Source organism: Poecile atricapillus, chromosome 3 (genome assembly GCF_030490865.1).
Source record: "Poecile atricapillus isolate bPoeAtr1 chromosome 3, bPoeAtr1.hap1, whole genome shotgun sequence".
NCBI lineage: Eukaryota > Metazoa > Chordata > Aves > Passeriformes > Paridae > Poecile > Poecile atricapillus.
Genome location: NC_081251.1, coordinates 11,674,605 through 11,692,232, shown reverse-complemented (window position 1 = coordinate 11,692,232; position 17,628 = coordinate 11,674,605). Strand labels below are relative to the sequence as shown.

Here is a 17,628-nt window from a genome sequence, read left to right as displayed (position 1 = left end):
TGGAGGACACAGTCTCATTTGGGTGATCCATCTGCTTAAGCAGAGGTGTCTAGCTCCACCTGAAAGGACCTGAGGCATCTGAGATACACAGGTGGGACACCCTGTGTCACAACAGCTGAGTTAACTGGAGTGGCTTAAGTCATACCAGTGGTACCTGTTAGGGCATCTCATCCTTGTTACCAATCTGCCAGTTTAGAGCTAGACTGAAGGAACTAAAATGTTATTTCAAATGAGCCATCCAACCACTCTATGTAAAATTTTTACATTTATTCCAAACCGTAATATCAAAAGTGATGAAAAAATCTTGCATTTCATAGTAGTGCAAAGAAAGAATTTTTATTTGAAAGTTCTACCTTGGGGAAAACATTTTCAGGTTTTCTCTTGCTTTCTGTCATAGTCAAGGCTACTTCTGATTAAATTTTAGGTACCTTTTTCCTGTCCAGGCTGTGTACGTGATTCATCTGTTCACTCGTTTGTATGAGTAACATTTTTGTTCAACCCTCAGTGTTCAACTCAAAGGTGTAAAGCCATTGATTTCGTTCTGCAGAATTATGATTCATCTTTTCAGTAATATATTTCCTCTGCATTTAATCAGGCTACATCTGAAGCAGTCACAAGGGATAGTTCTGACGATTCATTTATAATGAATTTGGGGCGAGCATTGCGCCAGTGGATCACTGGCCACAATGATGCAAACACTTTATTTTGACTTTGAAAGGTTTTTAGTAAAACAAAAAACTGTAATCTGCTTTCCTGCTAACCACTCCTGTTAATGTCAGCTGTAACACAGGCATGTGGATTTTAGTAATGTGTTTAGCCCATAGGTCAAAATGATCTGTTGAAATCAGCTCATGCGCAGCAGTAAGCCAGCTAACACCAGGGTCTGGGGTGCTCCTCTTCATGCAGAAATGGATTGGAAACGAAAGTTTGAAGTGTGCCTGTATGTGTTAGCTTACATTTATTTCAGTCATTGCAACACTATTTATAGATTGTGATTTTGATATCACTGCTCAGAGTTTTACTCCATCCTTTGCAAGTCACACATCATCTGTGTGTCATCAGTTGTCATCACAGGATACATCACAGCATGAACGAGATGAAAAAGAGATCCTCTCACTGCTGTGTGAGTTGAGAACAGAGAGAAACCAGTCTGAGCTCTGGTCTTGGTTGCTGTTATGCTCAGCAGACTGGAGGAGGGCCACACGGTGTTCACTGTACCTGTGTCTCCCTGAGAATCCAGAGCAGTGAGAGAGGGCCTTGCACCAGTGGACATGGCTGCTAAAGGAATTCTGTTGGGTAAAGAGGGAACTGGATATTAGAGATGAGCTGGAGAAATTAATATAGCATTTAGATGGTAAGAGTGAAATTCGTTGAGAAAGAATATTGTATTTAACAATAATAAAAAAGATTTTTCTTAGAGGCCAGGACTTTACTTTGTTCAGAGCTATACTGAGGAAAAAGGAGGAAATTACAAGGGTATAATGAAACAATCCTGAACAATTTGATCTCTGCCATTCAGCTATTTTAAACTATTTTGGTTTGTGGGGGCCTGGAAAAGAGCAGAAGAGAGTTTTTCCACTGCTGTGGTGGAAGTAAATAGCATTGTGGGAAGGATTGCATTTGGTTCACCCACATGTTGCACTTGTAATGATATTAATCACACCTGAATAAGTGTTGTGATGCATAGGAATAACTGACTTTGGCAAATGTATGTTTTCCCTAGTGAGATCAGGAACAGCATAGGTTAGATGGGATGGATTTTTTAGGAGGTGGGATCTTTCTTGCGTCACTTTAAGCATTTAGAAATCCAGTTTCGGATCTTAGAAGGTTTACAGGGCTGCCTCTACAAGTGGCAGAAAGAAAGAGACGCTTGCTGATTCATTCCATCTTAAAATACACATGCATATATTCATCCTGCCTCTTTCAGACATCTCCCTCTGCACGGGGTGAATCATTGAAATTTCTGCCCCCCTCCATTGACTGCAGAGGGACCAAAGACAACTGACTTTTTAAACAGCAAAGATTTGATCAAGCCACCTTTGCAGAAGGCAAAGTTATTGTTTAAGAGTTGTGATGAGGAATATGGATATAAGTGAAGACTGAAGTATGTACTATTAAGTAAAGACAATGACTTATGAGTCAGAGGTACAGTCCTAAAAAGGCACCTGATGGATTCAAGCTCAAATTAAAATGAGGCTGGGAGGTGAACAGTAAAAGTACTTCTTGGTAAGCATATCAACTTAGGGAATTTGGCTTTACACATATCAAACAGAAGAGTAAAATTATGTTTCAAACAATAGAACAAGCTGATATCAAATAAGACATCCTGTAATTTGAGAGAAAGCACGTTATTTTTTATAGCATGATATTACTTTTTTATAGCATTGTGACAGAGTAAATGAATATTTATTTATAAACAAATGAAAACCAAGGAAAAAAATTGTTCATATATGTAAATGAAGTCAAGGCGGTGACTAAAGTCTAAAAAACCTTATCCCCAAACATGAACCTTCTTTAATAATCTTTATCTCAAAGAAAAGCAGCATTTTAATTGATGCTAGAATTGACACTAGTTTCTACAAATTGACAAAAAAATCAGTTTCTCGGGCAGAAGAAATGATACAGTTTGGCGTAACAAAACTGAATAGTTGTTTACAGTCTACACAGATGTAGACTGGTTCCAGAACACTGAAAGTTACTCAGGGAAGCTATAATGTTCAGGCATGCCCTGTCAATCTTCCCCCCAGAAAGAGGCATTTACAGCAACTATCCCAGAAAAGGTGTAGTACTGGATATTGGAAAGATCTCTGACATATCTAAAATTGTATAAAACACTTGAATTATATAAAAGGCTTGAAATGCAAGGCTCAGAAAGTGATCTTTGTGTAATGCTGCTGTGTGATTTGTTCCAGTAGCAACTTTGAAGCAGTAATGTCCAGGAGGTTACAGATTTCTCATCTCATGAGGAAAAGCCTACTGGAAACCATATTCTAGAATAAAACCTCAGAGAAAGCAATCAAAAACTCATGTTTCATATAAGGTACAAAACAAATTTGTCACAGCAATCAAGGCTCTGATGTTGGAGCATTATGGATAATTAGGTGGTTGCAATGGTGTTCACCATATGAATTATCAGACAAAGGTAAATGTCCTGCAGGCATTTTAAGGTTATTATTTACAAGGACAAAATTTACTGGACAATGGTCCAGTGAGGAAAATACTCATTCCATTGCTGAAAAATCAGTCTTCCTCATCAAATCACACCTCCTTGTTACTTACTGATCACCACTGTCTATAGACAATGGACCAATAGCAAAATGAAGCTATGGCAACAGTTTTACTCATATATGTGTCTGACATTCAGCATTAACAAGCTGATTGTTCTCATCAGAAATTAATCACTAAACTCTGTAGAACATATAAACCACTGATTTTTATTGAAATATTGGAAAAGAAGTGGACTTGGAAGAAAATAAACCACAAACAAACAAGTTTGAGCTATGATGTATCAAACCCAGATAACAGAGGTAAGCGGGAAGCAAAAATTTTCTTAAAGACAACTGACCATTCAGAGCCTAAGCCTTCTCCAGAAATGTGGACACTCCTCTGTGTCTAAGCCTGAGAGAAAGAGCAAGCAAAAGAAGAATTTTGTCCCTGTCCTTCCAAGTCTAAATAAGTGTTAGAGCCTGGAAACTCTTCTGAGCACTTGTGTCTCACTGAACAACTCAAGGTGAGTTACACTTTGTCCCGCCATCTGTGTCCACTTGTAAACGAACAAAGCCAGCTATCACTTTTTGTAAGCAATTTCCCAATCCAAATGAGAGAAGGGGGCAGAAATGAGACCCTGCTATGTCACTCAGACGTGTCTGCAGGTTTGCTTCTACCCAAGCTGCTGGCTTCAGCATTGGGCTTTGAATAGAGCCCTACTGTGACTCACAGGGCTGCATCAACAATGGAGCTACTTGTGGGTCTGGAATTGCCCTTCATTTTCATGTTGCAAATGTAGAGAACACCCTTTTGTTTTATTCCAGAATTAACAGAAAACAAATACATACTTTTAATGAAATAAGTTCAATGTTAGCTTTCTACTCAGAGAGAAAAATCCTACATATCAGTCATTGTTATGTTAGAGCACCCCCCTGTACAGGTTTTACCCTTTCAAATGCTTTTTTTATTGCTTGAATCTAATTGAATATCCATCTCATTTCAAATAAAATTTAAAAATATATCTCTCTTCTTTTGGTTAAACCTCTTTTCTGCATTTATTATTCAATTTGGTTGGATAATTGCATTCCTTAATGCCATTACTCTCTATTTTCCTCCATTTCTTTTACAGAGAGAGATTACAGGCCTGAATCTGATATTTGGTAAAGCCAGTAAAGTAATCTGAAATCACTGGATTTATTCCAATTTTTGCTGTAGTGCCACATAAATCAGAACCTAGCCTGTTTTTTCATCCATAGTTTGAAGTTTATGTTATCAGCAGTAAATCACAACTGCTTCTAATTTCAGTATGGTGCTGCACAAACACAGAATCACAGAATGGGTCAGGCTGGAAGGGACTGTAGTGGGACATCTAGTCCTGCTCAGGTTCATCCCAGAGCACATGGCACAGGATTGTGTCCAGATGGTTCTTGAATATCTCCAGTGAGGGAGACTCCACAGCCTCTGGGCAATCTGTTCCAGTGCTTGGTCACCTGCACAATAAAGAAGTTATTCCTCATACACACATACATGTTAATTCTTATTTTTCGGTCATGGCAGGTTAAAAACTTGAAATAGAGCCCTAAGTTTTGTATGAAGGGGGAAGACTGTATAGCACTCAGCCCCACTTAGCAGGGTCAGCTAGACTGGGGCCACTGTGCTTGGCATTGCCCAGCCCCGTTTGGCTGTCACTGTTTTGGGTACCTCCTGCCCCTGGTACTGCTGCCAGTGTCTGGCATGATGCTCCTTGCCTGCCTTTTCTGTCCTGACAGCAAACACCTGGAGGTGGATTGCTTTCATCCTCCACTCCTACCGGTTGTTGCAGTCCTTCTTTCTTGTGGGCAGAGTGCAGGTGTGGAGCTGTTCTGTATTTGGGGTTCTGAGCAAAGAGCAGGAAGATGAAACTGAGCTGTGTGAGGCAGTTCTTGTCTTGTGGGAGTTTGGAGAGCTGCAGATGCCATGATATCATGAAGTAAAGGCCATTGAGGAGGATTGGCTTACAGGAGAGAGAGTGAAAGGAGAAAGTCCCTTCTAAGCTGAGTGACCCCTTTTTCAGAAGGTTTATAGTGTAGGACTTAGATCATGTCCAAATCTTAAGAGCTGGTGTCATGCCTCAGTGCCAGAACCTCCTCTAACATATCTTCATCATTTGCGTGTCTTGGGACAAAAAAAGAGCTTTCCTGAGTGGTTCTACTATGCAAAGTATAGGGCAGGGCTCAGCATCATCCCTGGTTCATGCAGGCTGACTTAGAAATTGTGTTGACAACTGATGTGAAGAGATACTTCACTAATAGGTTAGGGAAATTATAATTGTATAACAATTTGGGATGGAAGGGAACTTACAGATCATCTAGCTCCCCTTCCATGGGTAAGGAACCTTCCCTAGAACAGGTTGCCTATAGTCCCATCCAACCTGGCTTTGAGCACCTTCAGGGGTGGGACATCCACAACTTCTCTGAACAACCTGTTCCAGTGCCTCACCACCCTTATTGTAAAATATCTCTTCCTTATATCCAGGGTAAATGTACCTTCTTTCAGCTGAAAAACAGTGCCCTTTTTCATGTCATTACAGCTCCAGGTAAAGAGTCTCTCTCCATGGGGATGGCAAAATTTCTCATATTTCCCAAACATATAGCTCCTCGGACACTTATTTCACTGGGGCTTTGGGTATGAGGCTGTTGTTTGTTTTGTGTGTGAAAGACAGACTTTAGCTCCATATTTCTTCTGTGAAATAATAGATGCATTGGAAGGAATGAGGCATCTGTGTGGCTTGATAGCCTCTCTATCTATCCTTCATGCTGGCATTAGTAGACAAAAGACAGTATCTGACACAGCCTGAAGAGAAAGGAACAATGCTGGGAGTTGTTAGGAGTCATAGTTATCAGCACAAAGCTGGAAATTTGATAAACAGTCTGCTTAAAAATCATGTGAATATTATTCTGCTATTGTTGAGTGTAGACATTGGTCTCTGCTTTCCCCAGCATTAATTGTTTGGGGTTTTGTTACCCCTATATATGTGTGTATGTTGGAGTCTATACACTGATGTGCCGTTTATAGATTTACATTGTGTCAAAGACTGCAAAGACGCCCACCACTCTTGCTTGCTCAATGCCTGGATTTCACATGTCATCCCCAGGAGTCAGCACGTTCCTGTGGGAGCTTGTGGGCTGGGAGTGGGCAGAGGGGTGGGGATGAACCACAGTTTTCCTTCCAGCCTAATGAGTGCCTGCCAGCACAGCTGAGCTGGCAAAGTGAGTGTTGTCATTTGCTTCTGGCATAGTCCACACGATTCATTCCCACTTCCCAAAGCCAGGGAAGAGCAAGAAAAACATGCACCATACAAGGGAATTCATTTAATGCACAGACCTCACAAGGCTGCAGAAGTATTGGTTGACTGCCAGCGACCTCATCTCCTGCAGACTTACTGGGAAAGTGAGTGTGTGAGCATGGGCAGGTGTCAAAGCAGCCAGAGTACACGGGAATAAGTTGGGGTAGCCTAAATCACTTTGGTGCTTGTGCCCAGGGTTATGAGGTGAATCTTTCTGCACTCCTGTAATCAGTGAGGGGAGCGAGGTGGCTTGACTCGCCAGTATCTCTTCTCCAAAGGCTGCCTTGGATGAGCACTTTTTCTCTCAGCTACCCATGTGGGAATTTAGTGAAATTAGGCAGCTGCTGTGGATATCAAAAACAGGCGGTGTGACGGCCCCATTTAATTTAAAACACATTCCTGTGTTTCACAGAATGATAGAATCACCAAGATTTGAGGGGGCTTACAAAGATGCTCAAGTTCAAGCCCCTGCTCAAGTATGGTCAACTACAGATGATTGCTCGGAGTTGTGTCCAGTTGGGTTTAAAATACCTTCAAGGATGGAAGCTCCACAACCTTTCTGGGTTATCTGTTTCAGTGTTGGATCACCTGCTCAGTAAAGAAATGTTTCCTAACATCAAGACAGAATTTCCTGAAATCGAATTTGTGTCCATTGCCACTTGCCTCACTGGGAACCCCTGAGAGGAGGCTGGTTCTGCTGTCTTTGTTCCCTCATTGGGTATTTAGACCCACACTGATAAGACCCCCTGAGCCTTCTCTCCTACGGGCTGAACAGCCCCAGCCCTCTCAGACTTCCCTTGTATAACCTGTGCTCATCACCTTTGTGGCTCTTTGCTGGACCCCAGTAAATCCGTGTCTGTCTGGTGCATGGAACCCAGCACTGGACACAGTGACCTGGGGAATGGTGAGAGGTGTCTGAGCAGAGGGGAGGAATCACCTCCCTTGGACTGCTGGCAGCACTTTTCTAATGCAATTTGGAAAGAGAATGGGTTTATGTAACTATGTCTAAGGAACGTAAGCAAAACAACACAAGGCTGGGTTTTAGGGACACTGTTGAACATTGTTGGTGCTGTCTTCTCAGTGGAATTTGGGTCATTTTTCAGTACAAATAGGAGATCTTTGGCAGCACTCAGTTTACTCTTCCTTAGGAACAGCCAGAGTTCCATTTGTTTGCTCTTGGTCCCATTGAACACTGAGCACATACCAAGGAGGCTGAAGGGGGATGAAAGGAGAGGAAAGAAGGCTGGGAATGGAGCTGTGTAAACAACATTTTGGGGGGTCTTTTGAAGTCATTAAACAGCAAACAAGATTCTCTAAGTCATGTTTTGCTATTCAAATTAAACTTATCTTAGGTGTTTAGTTTAAATTTTGTTTTGTGAAACTGTGCTCACACTGACAGTTTACTACTGGCAAGCCAAATGGGAGAGGCAGAGCTGATAAACCTGTGCAGAACTTGCTGTGAAATATCCTAGGTAAAAAGCCTTGCCATTGACCAGGAGGTTGGGATGATGATCGATTGGAGAGCTTTGACACATGATAGCATTGCAGGAAATACATCAAACAAACAGTACCAGGCCTTAAAGCTGGAGGAGCTGTCTGCTGTGGGCCTCCTCAGGTCCAGCACGGCAAAGAGCAGGCAGATCCATCCTCACATTGTCCCTGCCTGATGCTGGTACAGCCTGGACTGCTTCATCTTGGGGGTTGGCTGTTAAATAAAATTCCATCTTTTACATCTGACTTTCCTATGGACCTGTAAAAGCAACAATTAAGGTGTTACTTAATGAAATACCGGAGTAACCTACTATTTCTGAAAAGCAATTTTCTCGGGATGGCTGACAGCCTTTTCAAGTGTTTCAGAAAAGGGATATGTTTTTAAACTCAACCTTCATTGCTCTTGCTAGTTTTTGCACAATAGTAGAGTTTTAGTGTTTTTCTTGATCTCCAGTTTGGATTGTGTTGCCCTTGCTAGTGTAAATAACCATTCTCCTGCCAGAGTAATCTCACAGGGAGCAGACTTGACATTATATCAATGCTATGTGGCACTCACCTGCTTGGTTCCTTGGTTATCATGAATCTCTCTCCCATGTGAACCTTTTTTTTCTTTTCTTTCATGATTTCTTGCCAGAAAACACAACTGAGTATGAATAGCCGTGCTTGGATTGTCACATTGCATGGTTGGAAATATATCACTTAGAAGCAAATTTATAGTTGAAAATGATAAAATTTACTAAACAAAAAAACTTGCAGAGTGATCTTTCCTCCTCTTGAAATCTTAGTGATTGTGCAGCTCTTCTCTCCTGTCTTTTCCTAAGGCATATTTGTAGATTTTTACAAGGAAAAAGCATGTTTGGGAAACTGTGATTGTAAGTTAATTAAAAATAGTTTTAATTTTAGAAAACTAAATGTGTTGGCGGTAGCATGCTCGTTGCTAATGGGTGATTGTACTTTTTCAATAATATTAAGAGATTCAATAAAGCTCTAGAAGATGTTAGGATATGATTAACTAGATAATCTGTGTATTTGAGTTTTATTCCCAAATAAGATGGATCTCTCAGACCCAGAAGTCTGAGTTGATATTTTATAATTATATGAGACTCTTGAGCTTTCTTGCAGATTGCAATTCAGTTCTGTAAGAAAAGAGCTTTAAAACATGAAGAAAGAATGACTGCTTCTAATTCCAGGAAGGCATTGTGACCAGCTTGGTCAGTTTGCTCACTCTGTCCCAAACAGAGCCCAGCAGATCATGCACCGTGCTGTGCTGGAGCAGCAAGTAAGAGTACAGAACCCAGCAGTCACAAATTATACCTTTCTCAAATACTGGTTTGGTTCTGTGGAAAAAATAGTTTCTGAGAGTGTTTGTCAAAATGCCAGCTGTGGTTTTCCTTTACTAGAGGATATTCTGTGGTGAGGTACATCAGAAATGGCTGAAAAGGTGTTTGGCACTTGGTGGACAACATGTGGCAGAAAAATGGCAAAATTAGGGACCTGGATCACAGAGGCAAAAAGCTGGTGACTCCTTTCTCTGACTCTGATGATAGGTTATGTGTGGATATGTGTCTTTATTCATACATATCTCATATTCTTACACACATGCAGATCCACTCCATGCTCTGTAGATGTTCTACAGTGGATTATGCTCACATCACTGAAAACAGCACAGGCACCTCTGGCAGATGTGGCTGAGATTCACAGCTCTGTTCCACCTCTCTAGTGCCAAGGGCTTAAAGCTGATAGATAAAAAATCTAAAGATAAAAAAGCTTCTCTAACAGAAGAGTGGTCAGTTAAAACCATCTGATCTTTGCCCATTGAGGATGCTTTTTTTTTTCATCCATAAATATTGTTGAGTTAAATACTTATGGGGGTATGAATCCAGGTGAAGAGTCAAGCAAAAGCAGAACTGGCTAAATTAGGAGAGAAAAAAATAGTTTGTTGAATCTACCTAGGATAGTTAATATAACTGCTGAGTATCTTTAGGGGTTTTCTGGGTCCTAAGCAAAGCACCTTATGACTGCAAAAGGTAACAGAGTGTCAATAAAAAAAAAAAAAAAGCAGAAGTAAATATGCCCCATAAAGAATCAAACAAATTTTTAAAAGTCACTGTTTCTTGTAAAAGCCATCTGAGTTGGAGCTAGAGCAATAACTACATTAATATACTTTAATCTCCATGGGATTTAAATTCAGAATATGACAAACTGGGTCAATGTCATACATGAGAAGATGGGGACTTCAGAGATAAGGCTGGGGCAGTTGCTCTAAATACCGTAAATTGCAAACCCATCATTTAGTCAAAATAGCTGATTTCTGGACATCTGCATGCTCTCACATATTTGTGCTAAGTTTATCAAAATGTGTGAACAGGAGCTTGGCAGAGCCTCAGAGTAAGTTTAGAGCACGGAGTAAGTTTAGACCAGGGAGGACCATGGCCAAAAGTGAGAAGGGCCATGAGGTCTTTTAGGAACAGACCTGGTGCTGCTGGCACTGTGGCACCAGGGGATGTGTTGACCACACAGAGACACTGGGAGGAATTATTAACTTTGCACCTGCTCAAGGAATGTTCCCATAAAGGAAATTATATAAATATATTGATTTGTTGGAAGAGAACAATGCATGTCCTTCTGAGGAGAAAGAAACTTATGCTTTGAAATAGGGGAAGATGCCAAAAGCAATAGATTAAAATCAGGAATGGGTGGTGATATGAACTAGAAATCAATGCATTCAGTGTGGTGCAGTCATTAGACACAGATGCTATACTGGAGATAAAAATGGAAATGCAAAGCTGGGCTCTGGAAAGAAATTATTCATCGCTTTGCAGTTCTCTACAGGACAAGTTAAGTGCTGTCTGTCATCTGATTAAAAAGTAGCTGAAATGTGTCTCTCATGAAAAAACCTAGCAAAATGAGAAAAAGTTAAAGATGAGGTTTTCTCTAAAGTTCTCTCAAAGGACATCTTTGGTCAGATGTCAAGGAGCCTGAAAGTATTTCAAAAGGCCAACATGGAATTATTGTATTTATCTATACACACACACAAATTTTGCATTTCTGTTTTATATTTAATATTTTAAGTGTATACTAAATGTATATAACAAATGCAGTGAATATCTTCAGAGTTAATGGTGATGAAATGTAAACAGTGATGAAATGTTAACCGTATGTTTATCAATTTTTCATTAAATATATAAATCTATTTATACACATGTATATATATATATATATATACACACACACATGTACATGTACAAATGTGTAGGAATTAAATTTATGTTTCCAGTTTGGTCTCATCATTTTTTGAGACCAAGTTTGTGGACTCTTGCATTGCCTCCTCCCAGTGGAATACCTAATGCTGTATGGTACAAGTGTGTCTGTTCAAGCCTTGGACATGTGGAGGACTAGCTGCTAATGTAGCTGTCATATCAGAAACTATTTTCAAGACAAAGATAAAGAGGTATTCTGTGAACATCCCTGAATCTGTGACATATTTTGTTACATTCAAAGAAAAGAACAAGTAATCTTTATCAATCTTACTGTAAAGAAAAGCTGTAAATTGCCTAATTTTAAGGTAAATGAATAGTCTGTCTCCAGGCCTTAAGATTCCTAAATGAAAGAAGAATGTTGCCTTTTTCACTATTTCAGTCTCCAATAATTAAGCAGAACTTAGGCTCATGTTCACTTAGGTTCATTTTGTGAAGTTGCATTTGAATGAAAGCAGCAGTGAATGCAAAACAATTGTTCAAGTTATGTGGTTAATTCCAGTTTAAAGTGTTCACATTTGGCTAATTGCATTCATTTATTTCTTCTTAAGGCAAAATGGGGAAACAAAATAGTAAGCTGGCCCCTGAGGTGATGGAGGATCTGGTGAAGAGCACGGAGTTCAATGAACACGAGCTAAAACAGTGGTACAAAGGATTTCTAAAGGACTGTCCAAGTGGTAGACTGAACCTTGAGGAGTTTCAGCAGCTCTACGTAAAAGTAAGTTGTTCACTAAGTTATTTGTTAACTTAAAAGTAAGTTATTTGACTGTAGAAAAAGTTATGAAGTAACTTAAAGCAAACATATGATGCAGAGCTGCTGGTCATTTAGGCTGAGGAATAACTTTGCTTAGAGAAGCAAAGGTAAGGATGAGGCAATGAGTGGGAAGTGTTGCCCTCATCACACCAGTGATTCGTGTAACTATAGTGACCAGAAGCAAAAAAAACCCCAAAAAAACTGTGATTTATTCACAAGAAATATAATACATTCCCTGTGCTCTGAAATTCATGGACATCATTCACCTTCAAAGGATGGCCATGGTCCTGTTCAATATAAACCATGTGATTGTTGGACATACTTATATAAAAGTGGTGAAGTTTAATGCCAGTATGACCTACAGATAAATTATGCACTGTGCACAAAGGATTTCACCCATAAATTTTAGGTATTGCCTTTATTTTTCCCCTGCTGTCACTTTTTTCTTGTTTTATTGGGAAGGGAAAGCAGGCAGATCTGTTTATTTTCTTCTTATTTTCCATTACTTTGTCACGTTCAATGCAGTCTTTCCCTTACATTTATTATGTATTTATTCTGTAACAAGAAGAACATGGGGGTAGCATAAAAAATGTATTCATGTTACAAAGATAATTATATTTTAATTCAGAATTGAGTGTCAGCCTAAAGGTCAGAGACTTCAAAGTAATGTTAATTAGGAGAAATATTGAATGGCAGTGATGAACTGTAGGATCAGAACAGCTCATAAATACAATGTGAGGCTGAATAAAAATAAAGCAGCCGTTCAAATGTAAGCAGTTAATATTGAGCACACTGGCAATTTTTGCAGACACGTGGGACTGTTGTTTCCTTCAAATGCATGCTACAGTTCTTTCCTAAATTTCTTCAGTGTTGAACCAGATCACTCTGCAAACTATTACCTAGACCCTTCTTTCTAATGAATTGTTCTGGAAAAAACTTCTAATTCAGCTTACACAAATAAGCTCCTGTCTTCATATTTTAATATTTATGGCTGAAGATGTTACCTTGCAATCCTATTCTTAGTAAACAAATAAGTTTGTAATTAATTATATTTTCAGATTAAAGAATTTGTACAGCCTCAGGTGTTGTGCTTGTTTATAAATTATATGTTCAGTTTTAAACAGTCCTCACTGCACATCCAGCAAGAGCAGGCATCCAGTCATTTCTCATACAAGTTTCTGGGAAAAATGAACAATCTTTAAAAAATTCTTGATAAAGTATGTGAACTCTTCAGAAATAATTTCTTTTTGGAAAATCACAGTAAAGGTGTTTTGGGGTACTTTTATTGTTTAGTTTTGATGTTTTGTTCTTTGTTTTTATTTGTTTATTTAAGTTTTTTTTTGTTTTGTTGTTGCGAGTTTGTTTTTGGTTTGTTTTTTTTTGGTTGGTTTTTGGTTTTTGGTGGAGTGGTGTTTTTTGGGTTTTTTTTTCTATTATTTTGTATGCTGTGAGAAAAAAAAAATCTGAAAATATCTCATAACTCCCAGGACTTCCTTCCTCCAAATGGGTGCTTGAAGCATTCATAGATATTTCACAAGATACTTTACACATGAAGACACATCAGAGAGTAAATTCAATATCATGTTTGCAGAGATGGTAATGCAAAAAATAACATGAAGAGCACAAGCAGTATCTTGCTCTTGTTATTTGAAGACAGCTTTGTAATCTTACTAAACTGCAATATCCAACTTTTAGTTTTATGGCTTCATGTATCTTTAGACATGGACATCAAATATGATTCTCTCTCTTGCTTTGGTAGTTGTGGGGTTTGATTTTTGCTCTGTAATGGCACTGCCATATATTTAGTCCATTTTATTGTCATCCTATATTTAATGTCTATATGGGGCAAAATACTAATTTGGTGAGGAGAAATATGATTAGCTGTAGTAAATCCAGAGTTTTACTTCTCTCTTTGTGGCAGGAATGCCTGTAAAATAATGTCTCTGAGGAGCTCATGGTTCGAGTGTTGGCCATGGTGGCGACTTCTCCTGTGCAGGACATTCTGTCTGCCCCAGCTTCTGGCTGCAGATAAACCCCCAGATGTGAAATCTGATCTTTCCAGGAGCAGCCACCAGCAGGAAACCCGAGTCATTATGATTACATTTATAACATTTCAGTTCACTTAAAGTATATTCAGGGTGAAAATGCATGAAGTATGTATTGATTCGTAATTCCTCTGCATAAATTTATAGTTGGGAGGGATGACATTTATCTGTTGGTCTGAACTGGATTTTGTTGAGGAAGATTTCCATAGATCAATATATTTTGAAAATAAATACAAGAGTTGCCTCTATTTCCAGTTCATTTTGACCTAAGATGACATTGTTTCTTTCTTTGTGACATCTGTGGGGTGCTTTTTCATGTGTGTTGATTAAAAGGGGTTGGTCATCTAACTTAGATGCCAAGGAAGCTCCTTATTGTTTTTACTCACACACAGTAGAATATATCCTCATCCTAAACAGACAAAACATTTTATATTAGCAATACCTGGAGGTGAATTTCCTGGTTATCTGCACTTCTCTTCCATCAGAACTGCAAAGTACATGCACAGTCTTGGGGCATAGAAACTGTTTGGTTTGTTTTTTTTCATGAAACATAGCTAGATGTGTCCTAGATGTTCACACCTGAAGTGTTACTGTATCTAATTCCTGCTAATTATCTTGAGTTGGTCTGAAAGGGAACATCCAGAACCTGTGTGATGTGATGTCAGGTCCTCAACATGAGCCCTTCCAACTCTACCTATTGGCATCAATTGTACTGTGCTGTTTACTGATGCAGATGAAAACTGTATTGACTAAAGGGGGAATTACTCTAGTTTGGCTTGGAATTTGCTATTGAAGTTTCCATTATGAATATAAATCATCCAGTGCTTAAAATAAGTAGCAGTTACACCAATGGACTCTACAGAAAAATTTTTTGCAGCACTTCTAGTGGAAGTGTCTATAAAAATAATTAGTCAAGAATACCTCTTTTGAATAAGCAGCTAATAGACAGAAATATACTTTATACTATTGCATATAGCATTTTCTATTGCATTTAACATTTTCTGCATTATAATAGGTTCATTGAAAATACTGGTCCATTTTTTTGGTGGATATATTCTTCTTGGGATACAAAATCTCTGGAAAACTGTTTGGGCTCATGTTTCCCTCCGTGACATTGAATGAAGTACTGCTTCTGCAATATTTTAAATAGTTTATTGAAGAGTTGGTTATATACTGCAAGTCCAGAGCCACAAAGAGTCCTGAATACTGAAACACTGAGTTAGCTGTCCTGACAGTCTGCACAGAGCATGGGAGGGGGAAAAATCTGTGGATAGCATTCTGAGAAAGCTAAAACTCGAGCCAGCGTTTTGTAAGAAATGTGAAAAACCATGAGGCATTGTTCAGGACAGGAACTGGTGCTAAATTCTGAGTTTCTCCAGAGTATGGGAGTTGCATCTTCCTACTGCAGAGAATCATCTAAACAGTAGGAAAACCAAAATCAACTGACTGGAGTCCTTTTGCTTTCTCTCTTAAGTGACAAAAATAATGTAATTGCCGTACCTTTATCACAGTGGTTTATGTACTCTTTGAGCTGTAGAAAACTGAATCAGTTAGAGAAAGAGCATTGCCAGCAGGTCGAGGGAGGTGATCCTACCCCTCTACTCAGGCCTGGTGAGTGTCTGGAGATCTGTGTCCATTCCTGGGCTCCTCAGGACAAGAGGGAGAGAGAGCTCCTGAAGCGGGTCCAGCAGAGGGTGACAGTGATGAAGGGACTGGAGCATCTCTGTTATGAAGAAAAGCTGAGGGAGCTGGGCCTGTTCAGCTTCAAGAAGAAATAGCTGAGAGGGGATCTCAGTTTATGGGTATCTGGGAAGGTGGCAAGAGGATGGAGCAGGCTCTGCTCCGTGGTACCCAGCGATAGGACGAGCGGCAGAATGTGATGCACAGGAAGTTTCGCCCGAATATGAGGAAGAAATTCCTTACTGTGCAGTGACCACACACTGGAACTGATTGCCCAGAGCAGCTGGGGAGTCCCTCTCACTAGAGATATTCCAGAAGCCTCTGGATGCACTTCTGTGCCATGTGCTCTGGGATGACCCTGCTGGAGCAGAGAGGTTGGACAAGCTGATCTACTGTGGTGTCTTCCCACTTTACCCATTCTGTGAATTATCATGTCTCTGTTTGAATCTGCACTGCTCGCCCTTTCATTTATCTACCTGGGATGAGATAAGACCTTCTGGGCTGCTGGCAATATCCCAATTAACCTCTTTTTCTGCAGGAAGTAGCATCAGCTGAGCTAGAACCTAGAATTTCCTTCTTCAAAGAGAATACCCTAACTGTTAAGCTTAATCCTTACTGACTGGCTTAATTTTCCTTTTTCTCTCCTAAAAAGTCCTTCATTCTTTTATCTGGCATAAAACTTCATTTCCATTGCAGGCAGAAAGCTAAGAAATTAATATACAAAACTGTCATTAAAATAAAAAATACCAATAAAAACCTCTTGACTGTTCCTATCATTCTTTAGGGTTTCTTGCAGTCTAGAGGGCCAAATACATTTTCCTTCAGATCTTTTGAATTCACTGGGTTTAGATGAATTTGCCCTGGAGTGTGTAAATGCATAATCACTGCTAATATTCACAGGAATTATGCATATTTATTAAGTGGAAAATAGGCTTCTATATTGTGATACTTCTTGGAACTGGGTCACTGAACATGAGAAGCATATCTCTGCTTTAAGAGAAAGAAAAACCAATGGTCCTTTAAGGGGAAAAGTAGAGTTAGGAATGATCATGATATAATGCTAATATTAAATAAAATAACTTACTCTGTGAATTTATTACACCAATATTATTTAGATGTTTTGGAGTTTTATAGATAACTTTTAAATTAAGGGAAAAAAAAGAAAAAGGAAAAAATAATGCTATTTTATTAATTAGAATCAAATGGTTTGTCATATTTTTTTGCTTCTATCTCGCATTTCCGGCCTTGAAGGAATTGATTTCTAGTCCTTCATCTTAATATGCGTAGAACAAAAGAATCTCAAAAATCTATTGAAATTTAAGTGGGTGTATTTGCAGCCTCTTTCAAGACAGACTAGCATCTTTCTAAAGATGGCACAGAGCTCCTCAAAATATCAGGTTAGAGCTGGATTTTAGGCTTTCAGTGGCTGCAAAAAAAGTAGGAAGGCACAGCTGTGTTTGCAGATGTCCCAAACATAGATGCAGTTGTACTGACAGAAACTAATGTTTCCTGGGATCATCTGGTAGAGCTGTGCTGGTTTTATGAGTGTCCTTTGGCCACTTAAGCTCTCCCTATAACAGGAATACTTTTAAGGTATGTTATACCATATTAAATATATTATGCCAAATATAATTGATATATTTAGCATATTATACCAATCCTGTGTTGCTGCAGAACTGCAGCATGTCCTGAAATAATGTAGATTATAAAAAATACTGATTGATCTACCCACACAATGATTTTAGCCTTGTTGCTATGTTCCAGAAGATCACATCTGGTGTGCCAGCAGTATTCCTGGACAATATGACAGGATATTTGCTTGCATGAATCACCTAAACTTAACTGCAACACAGAAAACAACATATGTAT

General features: G+C 39.2%; 1 protein-coding gene across 1 annotated transcript in view; it reads left to right on the top strand.

Moving 5' to 3' along the window:
- Positions 1-17,628, top strand: part of VSNL1 (visinin like 1) — an 85,204-nt gene that overhangs the window by 27,215 nt on the left and 40,361 nt on the right. Inside the window, exon 2 of the mRNA XM_058835019.1 lies at positions 11,832-11,998. Within this exon, the coding sequence (XP_058691002.1) occupies positions 11,837-11,998 (162 nt within the window). The 5' untranslated portion in view covers positions 11,832-11,836. The remainder of the gene's footprint in view (positions 1-11,831; positions 11,999-17,628) is intronic.